Raw genomic sequence first — 20,909 nt, 5'->3', positions numbered from 1 at the left:
CCGCATCGGCAGGCAGACTCCCAACCACTGCGCCACCAGGGAAGCCCAAATGTATCCTTTTTTTAACCAGCAGCACAACTCCAGTTGTACTATGCACATTATGTTGCCCTGTCATCATCAAAAACGGTGTGCCTGCTTTCTTCCCATACTACTAAAGAGAGATGGTAGACATGAACATTACGTGCCCTAGTAAATATTGTACCTGGTACTGGAACTCGATAGGCTGTAGTTGGCTGTCATTCTGATTCATTTTCTTGGCTAGGGCCTCTTTCAGTGCAAGGGCTTTATTCAACTCAACCAGCTCCTTAGACATCTGAGCTTGACGTAGAGCATGCTGAGTGGTGAAACCATCAGAAGACCTGCTGCTCCCTGGACTGATTTCCACTTGCTGGAAAAGATCAGTATAATGAGTTGTGAGAGGAACAAGCAATTGGAGTTCCTTAGGCACTGTTTCATCAAGTCTCACAGCCACTTCTCCATTACCAGTACCTCTGTTCTTTTTTTTTTTTAAGTACCTCTGTTCTTTTAAAACTGTAGCTTCTCAAACATTTGCTTTAAACATCAGAAGTAAATTGAGCTAACCTATTTCTCTGTTCTCACAAGAACCTTATTTCTTATATCCTTTAACTGATTCTTTTAGAGTGAACCAAGTTTTGGGCCTCTCACTATTGTGGCCTCTCCCGTTGCGGAGCACAGGCTCTGGACGCGCAGGCTTAGCGGCCATGGCTCATGGGCCTAGCCGCTCCGCGGCATGTGGGACCTTCCTGGACTGGGGCACAAACCTGTGTCCCCTGCATCGGCAGGTGGACTCAACCACTGCGCCACCAGGGAAGCCCTGGCCAACACTTCTTACTTTCACCTTATTAGAGGAGAGAGGGCTCTGGAAATGGCACTTTGGTAATGGTGGAAATGGAGAAGAGGCTTCATTTATTCTCACAGAGCTGACCTCTGGCACCTGATTTACCTCCTATCTTTCTTCTTTCAGAATATAAAAAATACCAACACATATTTGTTTTAGGGAGAAAAAGCTGTCTCAAGCAAACCACTGTCCATCCTTTCATTCTGACTCTGCTCTATAGCCTTCAGCCAATATCTAACACATTTTATCTATTCTTGCAACTTGAATGCTCAAAATATTTTCCTTGGTTCTTTTAGCCCTTAACCACTGCATCCACAGAAACATATGTTGAGAAAAAATTTTCTTCCATTTCTTCTCTAATGCTTTTTTGACTTTGCCATAATTTCCTAATTTGTTTCCTTCTTCGTCTTAATGTGCTAGACAGTTGATGCAGAATACTAGCATCTAATAAGAAATCAGTAAGCCAGACTGCAAATATGGAAAGTGGCAACCCTGAGAAGCTTTGCTTAGCAGTTATACTATTAGAGAGAGATACTATCCAAGTTAGGGATTTTATAGTTAACTGAGTTTTACACTCAAGATTTCTGGATTTCCAAGGCATTCTATGGAGGATGGTAGCAATCAGGAAGTCTCTTCCTCAGGTGAGTGATAAATCATAAGAAATGGCACAGCTAAAGCTCCTGGTTCTACACAAAGGGGCCAATTACTTACCGCTTCTGGTTCCACTGCAGTATCAATAGCTGCAGCCATACAAGCAGCAGTTTCATCCTGCAATGAGAAATGATATCTCAGTTTAGGAGCTTACTAGTGGGTTTTATATGGGTTATTTAGTTGTTTTCAAGTGTATATAGAGACCATTTAAGGTGTTGGACCAATTCTGTAGTCACATATACCCCAACAACCATGTTTCCACTTCCCATTTCTCAAGGGTCTGTCTTTTTTATAAAGGTTGATTGTGCAGTCTTCGTAAAAATAGGGTCATGTGGCCACTGACATATTTATTGCACCTCTCCTGCTCTGCCAGAGTTCACTGGGCTAGAGTGAAACAGCCATTCCAGCAGGCCAAAGTTCAATCCACTTTATAGACTCTACCCTTTCTTTTTCTGTTTTTTACCACTAAGTCTACCTCTATAATGTACAGGTCTAGCCAGTTCTCATGGACATACCATCCTAAGACCAGACATAGCAAATAAAGGCAATGCAGCAGAAAAGTGAATAGGATGAAGGATTATTTTTGATTTTTATCTTATATCCAGTCAAGGTAGCAAGAGCCCACTCTACAAGGAAATAAACGCCACAGGTGAATGCCCCAGAAAAATGTGCTCATTAAGTCAGACACACTTCAGACTCTGTCCCTCATATACATAGGAACCAATCATATGCAGCTACTCGAGGTAGTGGTTAGTTGAAGGGAAAGGGTAAGCACTGATTCCCTCCCAGAGAAGGGCACATTCCTTTTTTGAGCATTAGAACAGCAACCACCTAAAAGGGAAACCTAAAACCACTTATTAGGACTAATTTATTTATAGGCTCTCATATGAGCAAGCTCTGTTCTCCCCACTGGAATTTAGGCTTTATTTGGCATTGCAACATAAAGATTACCACTTCTGTTTAAGTGATTCTGAAAAGCCCTCGGAAGAAAGGATTATTTCCAGGATGTCACATGATTAAGGTCATAGATGAAAGAGCTATTGGCTCAATAGCAAGGAAAGAATTTAGGGTTAGCACAGGGAGTCCCGGCACCAGCCCAGTGAAACATTACATAGTTGTTGAAACTTGAATCTTAGTACCTTTAAGGCAAGAAGTGAAAGAGGCCCTTAATGGAACTTCCCTGGTGGTCCAGTGGTTAAGACTCCATGCTCCCAGTGCAGGGGGCACGGGTTCGATCTCTGGTCGGGGAACTAAGATCCCGCATGCCACACAGTGTGGCCAAAAAAAAAAAAAAAAAAGGCCCTTAGTAAATGCTGTTTGTAAAGCATTTCCCTTATTCTGCCCAGAAATTCCTAACCAGTGAGACTCAAAGAGAATTCAAAGGAAGCCCCAGTATTCCTACATCCTTTCTCATCGTGATTTACACTACCGGTGATTCTCCAAGGGCAGGACATACTAAATCCTTCTTAAAAAACAGAGCACTTCAATGTATTATAGGTTAATGGTTACCCTTTTCTCCCTCCCAGTAAGTCTCAGTAAAAGGACTAGTTATAGACCTATCCTAGACTAGTAGGGCCTATGACACTGGCTTTTGGAGACTTTTTCTAGGACCTTCCAGAGGCTCAGGATCCAAGTAGATCCGATTCAACATGCCCTGAAGAAGACATGTTGTTACTGTGGGTTTACCTTTTGGCCCAGTGAAATTTCACAATGCTAAGGTTTAAGCTTTGGTGACACATTCTACATGAACATGGCAGGTTTATGCCTTTATAATCCTAAATGTAAATATATAACAATAGGATTTATTTCAATCTAACAGCCTCTTTCTCCCTCATTCTAAGGCTACTGAGAACCTCTTGTAATAAAAAGACATGATTTGCTGAAGGTGATGGTCAGGGGAACAGGACTACTACGGGAACAGGTACGTTGAGCTACATTAACCAGTAATACCCTCCAAAATGAAGTTTGTGCTTGTGGGCTGTAGGCAATAGCATTACTGGGCATGCAAAAAGCTTTTTATGGAACTGGTCTTGGAGAAAGGGGTAAAAACAAAAAAAATTTGATTTTGTGGGAACTGAAAGGACTGCATGAATTTCCTCACAGGTAACTGCAACAAGGTTTGCCTGAATTACATTTTAAAGGAAGAAATAGTACAGTTTAGCACTTAAAGCCCTAGGAGAAAGGTCCAGGAACAATGGTTGCCTTCATAACTGAAAAGAGGGTGTTCAACCATCACTTATAATAAAAATAGTTTTAATCCAGAATGAAGGGCACAAGCACTTACATTTAAAACATTCTGCTTTCACTGTAGTGAGTCTCAGTAAAAGCCACAGGATACATTGTTGTGTATTTCCAAACAAATATGTAGCTGGGAGGGTCTCCAAACAATAGACACAGAGAACTCTGATTCAAGAGTCCAGCAGGAGCCCAGGGTAAAAGGGTTTACTCTACCTGACCATGATGGTGGATGGAAGCCAGGGACTTTATCAGCTTGTGGCAATCTTTAGCACCCTCCTGCTACGCATGCCAAGTGAATTTTAGTGACAGACACAGCAATTCTCTAGAGTTCCTCTGAGCTAGCCACCACTAGCAACTTCCTCCACAGTCATGCCAGGCACCAGTCATACTGCCAGATCCTCACTGAAGATATGCCTTCTCTTATATTGTTAACTTGGTTCCATTAGTTTCCTTCTTCATCTTTCCCATGTGACTCAAAGAGGTGGCGTGGAATCCTTTAAGATCAGTGTGGTGGCCATGAACAATGGTGCCCTGGATTACTCTTTTCTGATCTTATAAGATTTGGCTCCAGTAGGGTTCTTCAGTCTAGATTATCTCAATTCTGAGGCAGTTCACACAAAGTTTTCATATATAAGATGCTTCACCTCGATTACAGATGGTGAAATTTAACCTTGTGGATAGCCATTCTCTAGCACACATTCTATACTTCAGCCACAATGAAGTTCTTACCATGTTCTAAACATTCATACCTCTTTGCTTTTGCATATACCTTTTCCTCTGTATAGATCGTCCTTTCCCCTCTGTCTGTGTGGCAAAGTCCTATTCATTTTTTAGGACCCAGTTTTTTCTTCCTGAATTTTCTAGGCAGTTAATCACCCCTTCCTTTGGGCTCCCACCACACTTTGCTCATATTGCTAATGTAAGAGGATTAAAACAGACATGAGAGAGGGTTTTTTGCCACCTCTCCCACCTGTGAACCTTGGCAAACTGACAAACAACAAGGCTTGCAAGAACAACTCTTGAAAATAATTGGACATTTATCAGGATGGGATTGCACCAGTGTTCTTGAGCAAGAAGCATGAAAACTGGAGCATCGTCCAACCAAAAGATTCACAGCAATTAACAACAAAAACTGCCAACTGAGACAAACCACAAGGAATCACACCCCTCCCTTCTCACTGTATGAAACTCCAATGCTATTTCAACTCGGGGAGTTATTTGGAGTCCAGGTGATCCCTGAGTACATCAGCTGAATAATGCCTTTAACCTCGATTTGAGTCACTTGGATTATTTTCTTTCAATATCAATATAGTACTTAGCAAGGTTACACAGCTAGTGAGTAGCAGAATGGGATTCAAACCAGGGTTTGTCTGGCTTTGGAGCTCAGATTCTCAATTACTATGGCCTGTTTGTTAGGAAAATGAACTGTCATCTTGGACTACCTGTAATAATTTTGTACAGTACTACTTATTCTAAAACACTGCTTTCTAGTCTTTTGGAAGTTTACTCATTTAATTTCTTGAACTGGCCATCCTAACCATTCCCCTTACAATATTGTATGGTATTTTTTTCACTGACTCTTTAAGAGTAAAATAGAGATGCGGATGATTTTGTGATAACCTTTTGACAACTCTAGAAAACACTGGGCAAGACCCGGGGTAGAGAATCACTGTTCTGGTAAAATTAAAACCTCTGTTTCAGACCTAGGAATTACTACCAGGCACTTACATACACATTACTGCTTCAGAATAATAAACAAGAGGGTATAGATGGAACAAAACAAACCATAACCCCTTTACCAACCATGACCCCATAACATAATATGATTTCAATTTTTCAAAAAAATATCTATGCTTAAGTACTAGGATAGAGAAGGAACACCAAAAATAAAAAGAGGCTTTTAGGATGGTAGGACTGTAAGAATGTTTCTTCTGGGAAAAACAACAAACAACCACCCTCCCAACAAAACCCACCGACATCTACTATACTAGTTCTATAAATAAAAATGTGAACTTATAGTGGAATGATCATTCAAACTAATTTATTACTGGTTATAAAAGAGAGCTACGGTATTTCCTGGAGGCTCTATGCTATCTGTCAGAACCCAGCTTATTTAAAATTGGGGTATGGTATAAGGCCTCTTATTAAGTTAGCCTACACCGAAAAGACAGCAAATCAATGACTGCTGCTCATGCTACCCAGGCAATTTTGCACCAGTGTTGCTGCTTCCAGTGTTTGATTAGAATACTGAAATATTAATGTGCCACTGCACGTGTAATCTATGAGTGGTTTTGATTTAACTAATTCAATATTCAGGTCATATCCAATGATCCATGATCTTTGTCCTCAAACAGCTCACAATCTAGTTGTTTCAGCAAAAGGTGCAGAGTTAGACATGCTTACATGCATCAAGAGAAACAAACGAAAGCAATATGCCTATTTACACTGTCCCTACTTGGCTTACCGAGAGCTGGGTAATCACTTGCTGCAGGTTACGAATCATCTCTACATTTTCTTTTAGTTCTTGGTCTTCCAAAGTCTCCACTAGCTTTTGAAGATCCACTTTGCAGCTGAAAATTCAAGCAAAGGAACCCAAGGGTTAATCATACTGCAAAGGCCAGTGGGTCCATGATTATGTACTAAGGTGGTATAGGTCACAAACATCTGGTAGGAAACTTACGCTGCATGCTTCCTGAGCTCTTCTAGCTTGGCGTTCATTTTTTCATTCGCTTGTTCTGTCTGCAACAAAGACCCAGGAGATCATCAGTGGCACTGCCTGACAGCCTCACCTAATTAGGCCCTCTCTTCTGCTCCTATGGATTAAAACCTAGGTAGAGAGACTAACTCCTTTGCTGTAATAGAGGATTTAGTGGGCTTTGGTTATTTAGCGAGAAATGTGTTTTTTAACAGTCATGGAAATTAGCCCTTCAGTCAACATGAGCTACTAAAAATAGCTTCCAAGCAGCTGGGTCTTATGCTTGCCATGAAGCTCAGACTATAGGGTGGAGCGTGAAGCCTTAATTCCATACAGAACTTTGCAACTGGGGGAAAAAGCAATACTTCCTGGCATGCTACGCCCTGCTGTTTGCAAAAAACCCACTTGCTTTAAAACTGCCTCCTACACTACACTGTTCCCTAGCCCCACCATAAGGACATTTAAAACATAAAAGGGCCTCACATTGAATATGAGCTGAGGGTTTTTTCAAGTTACACTATGTGATATGGTAGACTAGTTTTAGCAAAAGAAAGCAAGAAAAAGATGAGGCATAAGAATGATGGCAGAGAAGAAGAAATGGCAGAGAGGCAGCTACGTTTTGGGAAGGGTTACTGATATTTTCCATTTTATTTCAGTCACAGTATCTGTAACATGCTAGATGCTGCAACAGATTTGGGAAGGATGGTTTATATAGGACAAAACTGTTGTGCTCGTTATGAAGTTCTGACAAGACATCAAACAATAAACCTATTGGGCAGCCATTGTAACAACCTTATAAAGGTCAGATGGGTACACGGCTAGAATAACAAGTACTGTCTGTTATGTGAGCCACACTCACATGTGAAGCACAGCTTCTAGAGTTACTTCAAAGACACAAAATGTAGCACTGGAGATAGAAAACTGTATATAAAAAAATCCCCTAGATCCCATTTTCACCCTTCTGCTAGTAATGGACATTACAATGGACCTAGGATTTGGCCCCCTTTAAAGAAATCTTTAAGCAGGTTACTCTTCCTTGACTGGAGTACACTGATTCGTGAAGGTGTATAAATTACAGATGTTCAATTACATTTTGGTGGGAACTCATTTTTACTTCTGGCAATCGCTGTGCTATCAAATATTGAGTTGTATTTAGACTAGTAGAACAATGTTAGTGACAGAGCCCACACACACTGATCCAGGAGGGTACTATCACACATGTAGTAGGACACAGAACTGGTGTAGTCAGTTACATAGTGATCCACTATTTGAAAATTAACCATATGTAAAAGGAGTTAAAATTAATTTTCCAGATGTTTTCTCTCTCCATGGCAGCTGTTAGGATGGGATATGAAATGTGACATTAGGGGAAGGGAGATAAAAAGGAACTAAAATCTTAGTGAGGAGAATTACTTGGTATTATGGATGATTAGGCAGAACTTAAGGTGACAGAAGGACCTGGTTCTTTCCTCTCTGATATTTTAGAACAAATCCACTTTAAAATAGGCTTCATGTAGATTCTTTGTGGTAGATATATATGTGTTCACGGCATAAGTCTTTTAATTTTTCTGTATGTTTGATTAAATGTTCTTGGATTTTCCCTGGAGGGGGCTCCAGGGAGGATATGGTAATATTAATTCATTTCTTTCCATGTAACTTGTCTCTCATAATGAGAAGCATGTTAAGTATTTCAGAAACTAAAGTTAGTAAATGTCCAGACTGGTAGTAGTTTAGTCTTGAAGCCTCACCAAAATGATCCTCTCCAACATCTGGGCTGTCTGACCAGCAGCCTCACTTAGACCACGACTTAATTTTTCATTCTCCTCTACCAGTGACTGATTCTTCTCCATTAGGGATTGTAGATTCTCTGATGGTTCCACACTAAGACAAAGAAAGTAACATATTAGAAAAGTACTTGTGGACTTCCCTGGTAGCACAGTGGTTAAGAATATGCCTGCCAATGCAGGGGACGCGGGTTCGATCCCTGGTCCGGGAAGATCCCACATGCCGTGGAGCAACTAAGCCAATGCCCCACAACTACTGAGTCTGCACTCTAGAGCCTGCGAGCCGCAACTACTGAGCCCGCGTGCCACAACTACTGAAGCCTGCATGCCCTAGAGCCCACATGCCTCAACTACTGAGCCCACGCACTGCAACTACTGAAGCCCGCGTACTTTAGGGCCTGTGTGATGCAACTACTGAGCCTGTGTGCTGCAATTACTGAAGCCTGCATGCCTAGAGCCCGTGCTCCGCAACAAGAGAAGCCACCACAATGAGAGGCCCATGCACTGCAATGAACAGTAGCCCTCGCTTGCCACAACTAGAGAAAAGCCCATGCACAGCAGTGAAGACCTAATGCAGCCAAAAAAAAAAAAGAAAAGAAAAGTTCCCGATTGATAACAGTTATATCAAAGGTGGATAAAAATATATATCCCATAGGCCTTAGGGTGGGATTGGTTTAAAATTACCCCCCAGAAGTCTAGAAAAAGCGTTCATTCCAATGTATACTTCCAGCCAGGTAGTATATTGGATAAATAAAAATGTATGCCTGAACTACTTTAAATTAATGGTTTGGAGGAAGGTAATAATTCAGAGCAAGAAATGGTTGCAACAAGAATGACTAACCTCTAGGTTTAGGATCTTGGTTTAAGATCTTTCTATTTATGCTATGTAGGTAAGAAGTAAAGGCTAACTAATAGCTAAGATACATGTTCTCTCTGGCTTCTCATTCTCAATCCCTCATTAAAGATTAGGGAACTAGAGAAGGAAGAGGTATGGGGGAGGTAGAAGTGACACTGCTAAGGGTCAAAATTTAAGCTAATCAACATAAGTCAATTACCTATTTGCTGTAAAGTTAGGGAAATAGCATTTAAGGAGTGAAAAAGTTGAAATGATGACCTGTGGCCACTAAGAACACATTTCACAACTCTCCATAAACAAGTGCTCCCTTCTAAATGCTTGCCTCCCTTCAAACTGATGACCCACAGCCTCCTGTTCATTTGTCTATCAATTTTTAATGGCTTAGAGTGGGTGGTGGCAACAATAGTATTAATTTCAAATAGGAGTGGAAGGGACAGAAATAGCTTCAAAGAACTTTTGGCATTTATACAGATTACTTGCTATCAGTTCCAGACTACTGAAACAGATCAATAAGAAGCAGTTTTGATTTGCTTTTTTTGTAATCCACTGGGATTAATTGCTCAAAAGACTAGAAAATAGGACTGGCAAAAAAAGATCAGAAGAAACATGAAGACTTGATCTGAAGGAAATGGAAGGGGAAAATGAATAGTTGTCAAGGATATAATAAAGAGAAAATAAGGACAGGGAACAGCTGTTCTCAATCTCAAGAAAGGACAGAAAAGGATTTCAGGAACAGATGCCCTCTCACCCAGTTTAAGATTTCCATGAAGTCTTATAGAAGATCTTAGCATGTTCTTTATCAAAAGTTAAGAGCAAAGCCACACCATAGGGTTTCATTACATTCTTGAGAATTTACTAGAACTCTTATGAAGGAATGTTCAACTGTGGATTATAAAAATAAACTACGAGTAAATTTAGTGTTAGTTTAGATTGCTCTGATTTCTTTATTGTTATTAAACTGAAAACTTCCACACATCATTCATGCAAGTTGACAAGCTCCAAAGTAATGATACTTTTAACTCAATAGTTTTTTTCCTCTAAAAATTTCCAAGGTTTCTCTAAACCGGGGAAAATATAATGTAAACCAATGTTTCCTCTTTCAGATGCTATTTAATTGCCAATGCTAGTAGGATTCCTCAGTTGAGCATGTGAAAATTGACAAACACGTGCAGAAAATCTATACAAAAGCTTCAATGACACACATTCACAAAGAAAAGAATATAACCTAAGGAAAAAAGCAAAAAAAAAATCATGTATATAAACTGTACATTTTGTAAAAAGCCTTAAGAAATGTCTCTAAAGATATAAATATACATTTTTGAGAAAAGTAGCATCATTATTTCTCTGTAAAACATTGAACAATTGAGTTACATTGTTTCATTCATCAACTGTTTCTTAGAATCTGTTACTTTTGTAGCTAAAACTATATCCTATAGGATATTCTAGGTAGTTGGAAGTCTGGAATGGTTTTCATTAGTCTTGTCTTACATGAAACAGGTCTGTGCTAAATTGAAAGAAAAGATGGGTCAATTGCTTCTAAACTGGCTATACTAGAACAGGTCTTTAGGAGACCCTTTAAGAGATCCAAGCTTTCCTCAGTTCCTTTATCCAACATTTAAAAAATATTATCAGAAAACCAAGATTAAATGACCCAAAGAGGGAGAGTTACAAAGAGAAGGGCAGTCATTTCTGGGTGATAAAACTATGACAAATTTTAAGATTTATTCTTTATACTTTTCTAAATGTCCTACAAGAAGCAAGGTATCACTTTTATAATCAGAAAAAATGATTGAGTTATTGAAAATAAGGACATTAAAAGAAAATAGGTCCACACCAAACACAAGTATAAACTCCAAATGGAAAAATGAAATGTAAAAAATAAAACCAACACAAGTACTAGAAGAAAACATGGGTGATTTCCTCTTTAATCTTGGCATAGAGAAAGCTTCTTAACTATGAAGCAAAATCCAGAAACATGAGGAGAATGTAAACAGTGTAGCGACTTTGGAAAACAGTTTGGCAGTTTCTTTAAAAGTTAAACATACAACCCAGAAATTCCACTTCTAGGTATCTACCCAATAAAAAACATATGTCCATACAAAAACTTGCAAGTGAATATTCATGGAAGCATAATTCATAATATTCACAAAGTTGAAACAACCCAAAAGTCCATGAACTGGTAAATGGATAGACAAAATGTGGTATATCCAGACAATGGAATACTATTTAGCAACGAAAAGGAATGAAGTACTGATAATCTCAGAAACATTATAGATGAAAGAAGCCAGACAAAAAGTCCACATACTGTAAGATTCCACATACATGAAATGTCCACAATAGGCAAATCGTGTAGAAAAAGACAGCAGATTAGTGATTACCTGGCGCTGGGAGTGGGAACAGGAGTGAGTGCAAATGGGCACAAGGGATCTTTCTGGGGTGACGGAAATGTTCCAGAATTGGATTGTGGTGATAGTTGTACAACTCTGTAAGTTTACTAAAAACCATTGAATTGTACACTTAAAATTAGTTAATTTAATGGTATGTAAATTATATCTCAATAAATCTAGAGGCTAAAATATCTGGAGGCAATAAAAAAATGATGGATAAACTTTTTACTACATAAAGAGTAATTTTTTGGCCCGCCTGAGCTGAGGTGTTGGTGGCAGCCATTCTGCACTAGGAACTCCAGTCAGAAGAGCCAGGTGAGAGGCCTCTGCACATGGCCCCTGTGAGCAAGTGAATCCCAACTAAGCACAAAGGGGGAAAAAAGGTCATCTCAGAGCTGTGACTATTTTCAAGGCCACTGTTTTTCCCTGTGGAACACTGCCTTTGGGGCAAAACAAGGAAGGAGCAGCTGATTCTAATGTGCAGTGCAGAAGGAGAGCCACTGCAGGTCAGCTTCCCCAATTCTAAAGGCACTCCAGCCGTGTGGCTGACAAGGTCTGGGTGCTCCGGCTGGGTGTCAGGCCTGAGCCTCTGAGGTGGGAGAGCTGAGTTCAGGACACTGGACCACCAGAGACCTCGTAATATCAATTGGCACGAGCTCTCCAAGAGATCTCTGTCTCAATGCTAAGACCCAGCTCCACTCAACAACCAGCAATCTCCAGTGCTGGATACCCCATGCCAAACAACTAGCAAGACAGGAACTCAACCCCACCCATTAGCAGAGAGGTTGCCTAAAATCATACTAAGTTCACAGACACTCCAAAACGCACCACAAGATGCAGTCCTGCCCATCAGAAAGACAAGATCCAGCCTCATCCACCAGAACACAGGCACCAGTTCCTTCCACCAGGAAACCTACACAACCCACTGAACAAACCTTAAGCACTGGGGGCAGACCCCAAAAACAACGGAAACTACAAGCCTGCAAAAAGACCCCAAACACGGTAAGTTAAGCAAAATGAGAAGACAGAGAAACAAGCAGCAGATGAAGGAGCAAGGTAAAAACCCACCAGACCAAACAAATGAAGAGGAAAAAGACAGTCTACCTGAAAAAGAATTCAGAGTAAGGATAGGAAAGATGATCCAAAATCATGGAAACAGAATGGAGAAAATACAAGAAACGTTTAACGAGGATGTAGAAGAACTAAAGAGCAAACAAACGATGATGAACAACACAAAAAATGAAATTAAAAATTCTCTAGGGGCTTCCCTGATGGTGCAGTGGTTAAGAATCCACCTGCCAAGGCAGGGGACACAGGTTCATTGATCCTTCAGCAGAAACTCTGCAAGCCAGAAGGGAGTGGCAGGACATATTTAAAGTGATGAAAGGGAAAAACCTACAACCAAGATTACCCTACCCAGCAAGGATTTCATTCAGATTTGACAGAGAAATTAAAACCTTGACAGACACACAAAAGCTAAGAGAATTCAGCACCACCAAACCAGCTTTACAGCAAATCCTAAAGGAACATCTCTAGGCATGAACCACAAGAGAAGGAAAAGACCTACAATAACAAACACAAAACAATTAAGAAAATGGTAATAGAAACATACATATCGATAATTACCTTAAATGTAAATGGATTAAATGCTCCAACCAAAAGACATAGACTGGTGGAATGGATGCAAAAAAAAGATCCGTATATATGCTGTCTACAAGAGACCCCCTTCAGACCTAGGGACACATACAGACTGAAAGTGAGGGGATGGAAAAAGATATTCGATGAAAATGGAAACCAAAAGAAAGCTGGAGTAGCAATTCCCATATCAGACAAAATAGACTTTAAAATAAAGACTATTACAAGAGACAAACAAGGACAATACATAATGTTCAAGGGATCAATCCAAGAAGATATAACAAGTGTAAATATTTATGCACGCAACATAGGAGCACCTCAATACATAAGGCAAATGCTAACAGCCATAAAAGGGAAAATAGACAGTAACACAATAATAGTAGGGGACTTTAACACCCCACTTTCACCAATTGACAGATCAACCAAAATGAAAATTAATAAGGAAACACAAGCTTTAAATGACACAATAAACCAGATAGATTTAATTGATATTTATAGGACATTCCATCCCAAAACAGCAGGCTACACTTTCTTCTCAATTGCACATGGAACATTTTCCAGGATAAAGCACATCTTGGGTCACAAATCAAGCCTTGGTAAATTTAAGAAAACTGAAATCATATTAGAAATAAATTACACAGAAAAAATGTAAAAAACACAAACACACGGAGGCTAAACAATACATTACTACATAACCAAGAGATCACTGAAGAAATAAAAGAGGAAATCAAAAAATACCTAGAGACAAATGACAATGAAAACACGACAATCCAAAACCTATGGGATGCAGCAAAAGCTGTTTTAAGAGGGAAGTTTATAGCAATACAATCCTACCTGAAGAAACAAGAAAAATCTCAAATAATCAATCTAACGTTACATCTAAAGGAACTAAAGAAATAAAAAACAAAACCCAAAGTTAGTAGAAGGAAAGAAATCATAAAGATCAGAGCAGAAATAAATGAAATAGAAACAAAGAAAACAATAGCAAAGATCAATAAAACTAAAAGCTGATTCTTTGAGAAGATAAACAAAATTGATAAACCTTTAGCCAGACTCATCAAGAAAAAGAGGGAGAGGACTCAAAATCAATAAAATTAGAAATGAAAAAGGAGAAGTTACAACAGACACCACAGAAATACAAAGCATCATAAGAGACTACTACAAGCAACTCTATGCTAATAAAATGGACAACCTGGAAGAAATGGCCAAATTCTTAGAAAGGTATAACCTTCTGAGACTGAACCAGGAAGAAATAGAAAGTATGAACAGACCAATCACAAGTAATGAAATTGAAACTGTGATTAAAAATCTTCCAACAAACAAAAGTCTAGGACCAGATGGCTTCACAGGTGAATTCTATCAAACATTTAGAGAAGAGCTAACACCTATCCCTCCCGAACTCTTCGAAAAAACTGCAGAAGAAGGAAGACTCCCAAACTCATTCTATGAGGCTACAAACAGCCTGATACCAAAGCCAGACAAAGATGTCACAAAGAAAGAAAATTACAGACCAATATCACTGATGAAGATAGATGCAAAAATCCTCAACAAAATACTAGCAGACAGAATCCAACAACAAATTAAAAGGATCATACACCACGACCAAGGGGGATTTATCCCAGGATGCAAGGATTCTTAAATATACCAAATCAATCAATGTGATACACCATATTAACAAATTGAAGAATAAAAACCATTTGATCATCTCAATAGATGCAGAGAAAGCTTTGACAAAATTCAACACCCATTTATCATAAAAACTCTCCAGAGAGTGGGCCTAGAGGGAATTTACCTCAACATAATAAAGGCCATATACGACAAACCCACAGCAAACATTCTCAATGCTGAAAAACTGAAAGCATTTCCTCTAAGATCAGGAAAAAGACAAGCATGTCCACTCTCGCCACTATTATTCAACATAGTTTCAGAAGTCCTAGCCATGGCAATCAGAGAAGAAAAAGAAAAAAAAGGAATACAAATTGGAAAAGAAGAAGTAAAACTGTCACTGTTTGCAGGTGACAAGATACTATACATAGAGTATCCTAAAGATGCCACCAGAAAACTACTAAAACTAATCAATGAATTTGGTAAAGTTGCACGATATAAAATTAATGCACAGAAATCCCTTGCATTCCTATATACTAACAACGAAAGATCAGAAAGAGAAATTAAGGAAACAATCCCATTCACCAACCATTGCAACAAAAAGAATAAAATACCTAGGAATAAACCTACCTAAGGAGGTAAAAGACCTGTATTCAGAAAACTATAAGAGACTGATGAAAGAAATTAAAGACAACACAAACAGATGGAGAGATATACCATGTTCTTGGATTGGAAGAATCAATATTGTGAAAATAAGTATACTACCCAAAGCAATCTACAGATTCATTGCAATCCCTATCAAACTACCACTGGCATTTCTCACAGAACTAGAACAAAAAATTTCACAATTTATATGGAAACACAAAAGACCCCGAATAGCCAAAGAAGTCTTGAGGGAAAAAAACTGGAGCTGGAGGAATCAGACTCCCTGACTTCAGACTATACTACAAATTTACAGTAATCAAGACAATATGGTACTGGCACAAAAACAGAAATACAGATCAGTGGAACAGGATAGAAAGCCCATGATAAACCCACGCACCTATGGTCAACTAATCTATGACAAAGGAGGCAAGGATATACAATGGAGAAAAGACAGTCTCTTCAATAAGTAGTGCTGGGAAAACTGAACAGCTATATGTAAAAGAATGACATTAGAACACTCCCTAACACCATACACAAAAATAAACTCAAAGTGGATTAAAGACCTAAATGTAAGACCTGACACTATAAAACTCTTAGACGAAAACACAGGAAGAACACTCTTTGACATAAATCACAGCAAGATCTTTTTTGACCCATTTCCTAGAGTAATGAAAATAAAAACAAAAACAAACAAACAGGGCCTAATGAAACTTAAAAGCTTTTGCATAGCAAAGGAAACTATAAATGAGAGGAAAAGACAACCCTCAGAATGGGAGAAAATATTTGTGAACGAATCAATGGACAAACGATTAATCTCCAAAATATATAAACAGCTCATGAAGCTCAATATTAAAAAAAACTAACAACCCAATCAAAACATGGGCAGAAGACCTAAGTAGGCATTTCTCCAAATAAGACATACAGATGGCCAAAAGGCACATGAAAAGCTGCTCAACATCACTTATCATCAGAGAAATGCAAATCAAAATTACAACGAGGTATCACCTCACACCAGTTAGAATGGGCATCATCAGGAACTCTACAAACAACAAATGCTGGAAAGGGGGTGGAGAAACGGGAACCCTCTTGCACTGTTGGTGGGGATGTAAATTGATACAGCCACTATGGAGAACAGTAATGGAGGTTCCTTAAAAAACTAAAAATAGAATTACCATATGATCCAGCAATCTTACTACTGGGCATATACCCAGAGAAAACCATAATTCAAAAAGACACATGCACCCCAATGTTCACTGCAGCACTATTTACAATAGCCAGGTCATGGAAGCAACCTAAATGCCCATCGACAGATGAACGGATAAAGAAGATGTGGCACATATATACAATGGAATATTACTCAGCCATAAAAAGGAATGACATTGGGTAACTTGCAGAGACGTGGATGGACCTAGAGACTCTCATACAGAGTGAAGTAAGTCAGAAAGAGAAAAACAAATATCATATATTAACGCATATACGTGGAATCTAGAAAAATGGTACAGATGAACCCGTTTGCAAGGCAGAAATAGAGACACAGATGTGGAGAACAGACGTATGCACACCAACGGGGGAAAACCGCGGTGGGGTGAGGATAGTGGTGTGCTGTATTGGGTGATTGGGATTGACATGTATACACTGATGTGTATAAAATTGATGACTAATAAGAACCTGCTGTTTAAAAAAATAAATACAATAAAATTTAAAAAATATTGTGGTAAAAAGCATAACATAAAAGTTACCATCTTAACCAGTAAACTTTAAGTGTACAGTTCAACAATGTTAAGTATATTCACATTGTTGTGCAAGGGATCTCCAAAAGTTTTTCACCTTGTAAAACTGAAATTCCATACCCATTATACAACAACTCTCCACACACACCCCCCAGTCTATTATTTTAGTTTTGTGCCACTGCTTCTAATGCTCTTTACCTTCACCTATGTGCACACAGAACTTTGCCTATATTTTCTTCTAGTTCTCTTGTAGGTTTTTTTTCCTTAAAAATTGTGGGGACTTCCCTGTTGGCACAGTGGTTAAAAATATGCCAGCCAGGGTTTCCCTGGTGGCGCAGTAGTTGAGAGTCCGCCTGCCGATGCAGGGGACACGGGTTCGTGCCCCGGTCTGGGAAGATCCCACATGCCGCGGAGCGGCTGGGCCCGTGAGCCATGGCCGCTGAGCCTGCGCGTCCGGAGCCTGTGCTCCGCAAAGGGAGAGGCCACAATGGTGAGGGGCCCGCGTACCGCAAAAAAAAAAAAATATGCCAGCCAATGCAAGGGACATGGGTTTGATCCCTGGTCTGGGAATATTCCCACATGCCGTGGAGGAACTAAGCCAGTGCGCCACGACTCCTGAGCTTGTGCTCTAGAGCCCGTGAGCCACAACTACTGAGCTCGCATGCCATAACTACTGAAGCCCCCACACCTAGAGCCCGTGCTCCACAACAAGAGAAGCCACCGCAATGAGAAGCCCACACAACGCAAGGAAGAGTAGCCCCCGCTTGCCACAACTAGAGAAAGCCCACGTGCAGCCATGAAGATCCAATGCAGGGAAAAATAAATAAATAAATAAATTTACATTAAAAAATTGTGGTAAAAAACATATAACATAAAACTTACCGTCCTAACCATTTTTAAGTGTACAGTTGAGCAGCATTAAGTATATTTACATTGCTGTGAAATAGATCTCCAGAACTTTTTCACCTTGTAAAACTCAAATTATATACCCATTAAATAACAACTCCCTTTTTCCCCCTCCCCTAGCCCCTGGTAACCACCATGCTAGTTTCCATTTCTATGAATTCAAGTCCTTTAAATTCCTTATATAAGTGGAATCATACAGTATTTGTCTTTTTGTGACTGGCTTATTTCACTTACATAACGCCCTCAAGTTTCATTCATGTTGTAACATGTGATAGGATTTCCTTCCTTTTTAAGGCTGAATAATATTCTGTTGTATGTATATACCACATTTTATTTATCCATTCATACACTGATGGACATCTGTATTGCTTCTGCTTCTTAGCTACTTTTTATTTAGTTAGTTAGTTAGTTTTTATAGAATATAGGAAGGTGTTTAAGCCCTTCCTATATTCTTTTTTTAAAATAAATTTATTATTTATTTATTTATTTTTGGCTCCATTGGGTCTTCACTGCTGCATGCAGGCTTTCTTTAGTTGCAGCAAGCAGGGGCTACTCTTCATTGCGGTGCACAGCCTTCTCATTGTGGTGGCTTCTCTTGTTGTGGAGCATGGGCTCTAGGCGCATGGGCTTCAGTAGTTGCGGCATGCGGGCTTAGTAGTTGTGGCTCGCAGGCTCTAGAGCACAGTAGTTGTGGCGCACGGGCTTAGTTGCTCCACGGCATGTGGGATCTTCCTGGACCAGGGCATGAACCCATGTGCCCTGCATTGGCAGGCGGATTCTTAACCACTGTGCCACCAGGGAAGTTGTTAGCTACTTTAAAAAAAATCTTTATTTACTTATTTGGCTGCATCAGGTCTTAGTTGTGGCATGCAGGATCTTTCGTTGCAGCACGTGGGCTCTTTGTTGTGTGCAGGCTTGTCTCTGGTTGAGGTGTGTGGGCTCCAGAGTGCAGGGGCTCAGCAGCTGCTGCGCACGGGCTCTCTAGCTGTGGCATGCAGGCCCCAGAGTGTGCAGGCTTAGTTGCCCCACAGAATGTGGGATCTTAGTTCCCCAACCAGTGATCGAACCCACGTCTCCTGCATTGGAAGGCAGATTCTTAACCAGTGAACCACCAGGGAAATCCCTCTTAGCTATTATGAATAGTGCTGTTATGAACATGGGTATGCAAATATCTCTTTGAGACCCTGTTTTCGATTCTTTTGGATATATACCCAGAAGTGTGATTGCTGGATCATATGGTAGTTCTATTTTTAATTTTCTGAGGAACCTCCATACTGTTTTCCATAGCAGTTACACCATTTTACAATCCTTTCAACAGTGCACAAAGGTTCTAATTTAATTTCTCCACATCCTCCTCATATCCTTTCCAACATTTGTTACTTTTTGTTATTTTTTGTTTTTCATAGTAGCCATCCTGACAGGTGTATGGTGATATCTCATTTTGGTTTTGATTTGCATTTCTCTGCTCTGAGTATATCTTTTTGTAAAACTCTGACTCTTAGACCATGATAATGTTTCACATACACTTCATATACCCAAAATATAAACAAACAATTAAAACTAACCAAGCAAGATGTAGTGGGAACCCACAATGGAATACAAACAGTAAGTCTGGGAAACAATATCTTGCCTGGATATTCTAAGCCTAAAGACAAAAGAATTATACATATATGCTGTAATCTAGTTCCTAAAAGTGTTTCTCACAGGGGTATGGGCTAGCAATTCCAAAATTATTTTACATGTATACTAGAACTGAACAAGTAAGTAAATAGAATGCAGATAAGGAGAGCTGGTTTTTCACTGCTAGAGAAAGAAGTTATAAATAAGGAGAGCGGGAGGATTAGAATAAACCCTGTAGTGTTGGACTGGAATCAGAGGTATCAGTCTAAAATCATGGTTTTTAATATATACACAGTTAGATAGACATAAAAATATAGATATATGTGTGGATTACTATACATACAGATATTTCCTAGCTCTACTCACTGAGAGGGCCTAGAAGTAATGACTTCTCAGTAACAATGAGCACACCTAGCACCCAGATCTGGTTTCTAAACACCATTTTCCAAAAAAAAAAAAAAACCCAGGGCTCCTTGGACATATGGTTGATTCCAGAATTGGGGCAGGGAAAATAGAAGACAGGTGTGGAATATCTGGTAGAAATGCTTAAAAACTTGATACCATGTTAAAGAATACAACAGCCACCCTGAAGGAGCTCCTAGTGGACAAAGCAGAAACAACAAATAAAACAAGCAATAAAACATAATGCTAGTATTGGATGTTAATGCATAGAATAAAATAAATACCCATGAGTCTATATGGCTATAAATACATAATGAAATAGATAAATGGTGGGAGGGAGAGACAGCTCTTCCTCATAGTAGAATTCCAATTAATAAATTTCTGAGGCCAGAACCTATGCTCTTTCTATTATACCAGGTTGTCTCAAAGCTAACTAGCTAGTCCTAAATAGACAGCAAGTTTGTTAAGTTCCCTACTTTGACACCAAGTGCTACCAGAAACTTTAGAATATCAGGGGAAAACAATCATAAGGAGAAAAAGGCTCTGTTAGAATATACATTTAAAATTAGTCTATGACTCTTACTTTATAGATCCAGGCAGGGTACCTCCATGGGCTTGCAGCAACAAGACCTGTAGCTGTTGTACCTGGAACAGGCAAAGAAAAATAGTCAGCTAGTTACCAATCAAAAGTTACTTATCAGGCTTCCCTGGTGGCGCAGTGGTTGGGAGTCCGCCGGCCGATGCAGGGGACACGGGTTCATGCCCCGGTTGGGAGGATCCCAAATGCCGCGGAGCGGCTGGGCCCGTGGGCCATGGCCGCTGAGCCTGCGCATCCAGAGCCTGTGCTCCGCAACGGGAGAGGCCACAGCAGTGAGAGGCCCGCGTACCGCAAAAAA

General features: G+C 39.7%; 1 protein-coding gene across 1 annotated transcript in view; it reads right to left on the bottom strand.

Moving 5' to 3' along the window:
• KIF4A (kinesin family member 4A) overlaps window positions 1-20,909 on the bottom strand; it is a 122,684-nt gene that overhangs the window by 48,847 nt on the left and 52,928 nt on the right. The window contains exons 9-14 of the mRNA XM_024756346.1: window positions 20,597-20,658; window positions 8,192-8,324; window positions 6,429-6,487; window positions 6,213-6,318; window positions 1,571-1,627; window positions 203-388 (exon numbers count right to left, since the gene is read on the bottom strand). Coding sequence (XP_024612114.1) covers window positions 203-388; window positions 1,571-1,627; window positions 6,213-6,318; window positions 6,429-6,487; window positions 8,192-8,324; window positions 20,597-20,658 — 603 coding nt within the window. The remainder of the gene's footprint in view (window positions 1-202; window positions 389-1,570; window positions 1,628-6,212; window positions 6,319-6,428; window positions 6,488-8,191; window positions 8,325-20,596; window positions 20,659-20,909) is intronic.

The sequence above is a fragment of the Neophocaena asiaeorientalis genome, unplaced genomic scaffold (assembly GCF_003031525.2).
Source record: "Neophocaena asiaeorientalis asiaeorientalis breed wild unplaced genomic scaffold, Neophocaena_asiaeorientalis_V1.1 scaffold801, whole genome shotgun sequence".
In the NCBI taxonomy this organism is placed as follows: Eukaryota; Metazoa; Chordata; class Mammalia; order Artiodactyla; family Phocoenidae; genus Neophocaena; species Neophocaena asiaeorientalis.
Note: the sequence above shows the minus strand (reverse complement) of the source record. Positions and strands in the feature narration are given on the sequence as shown.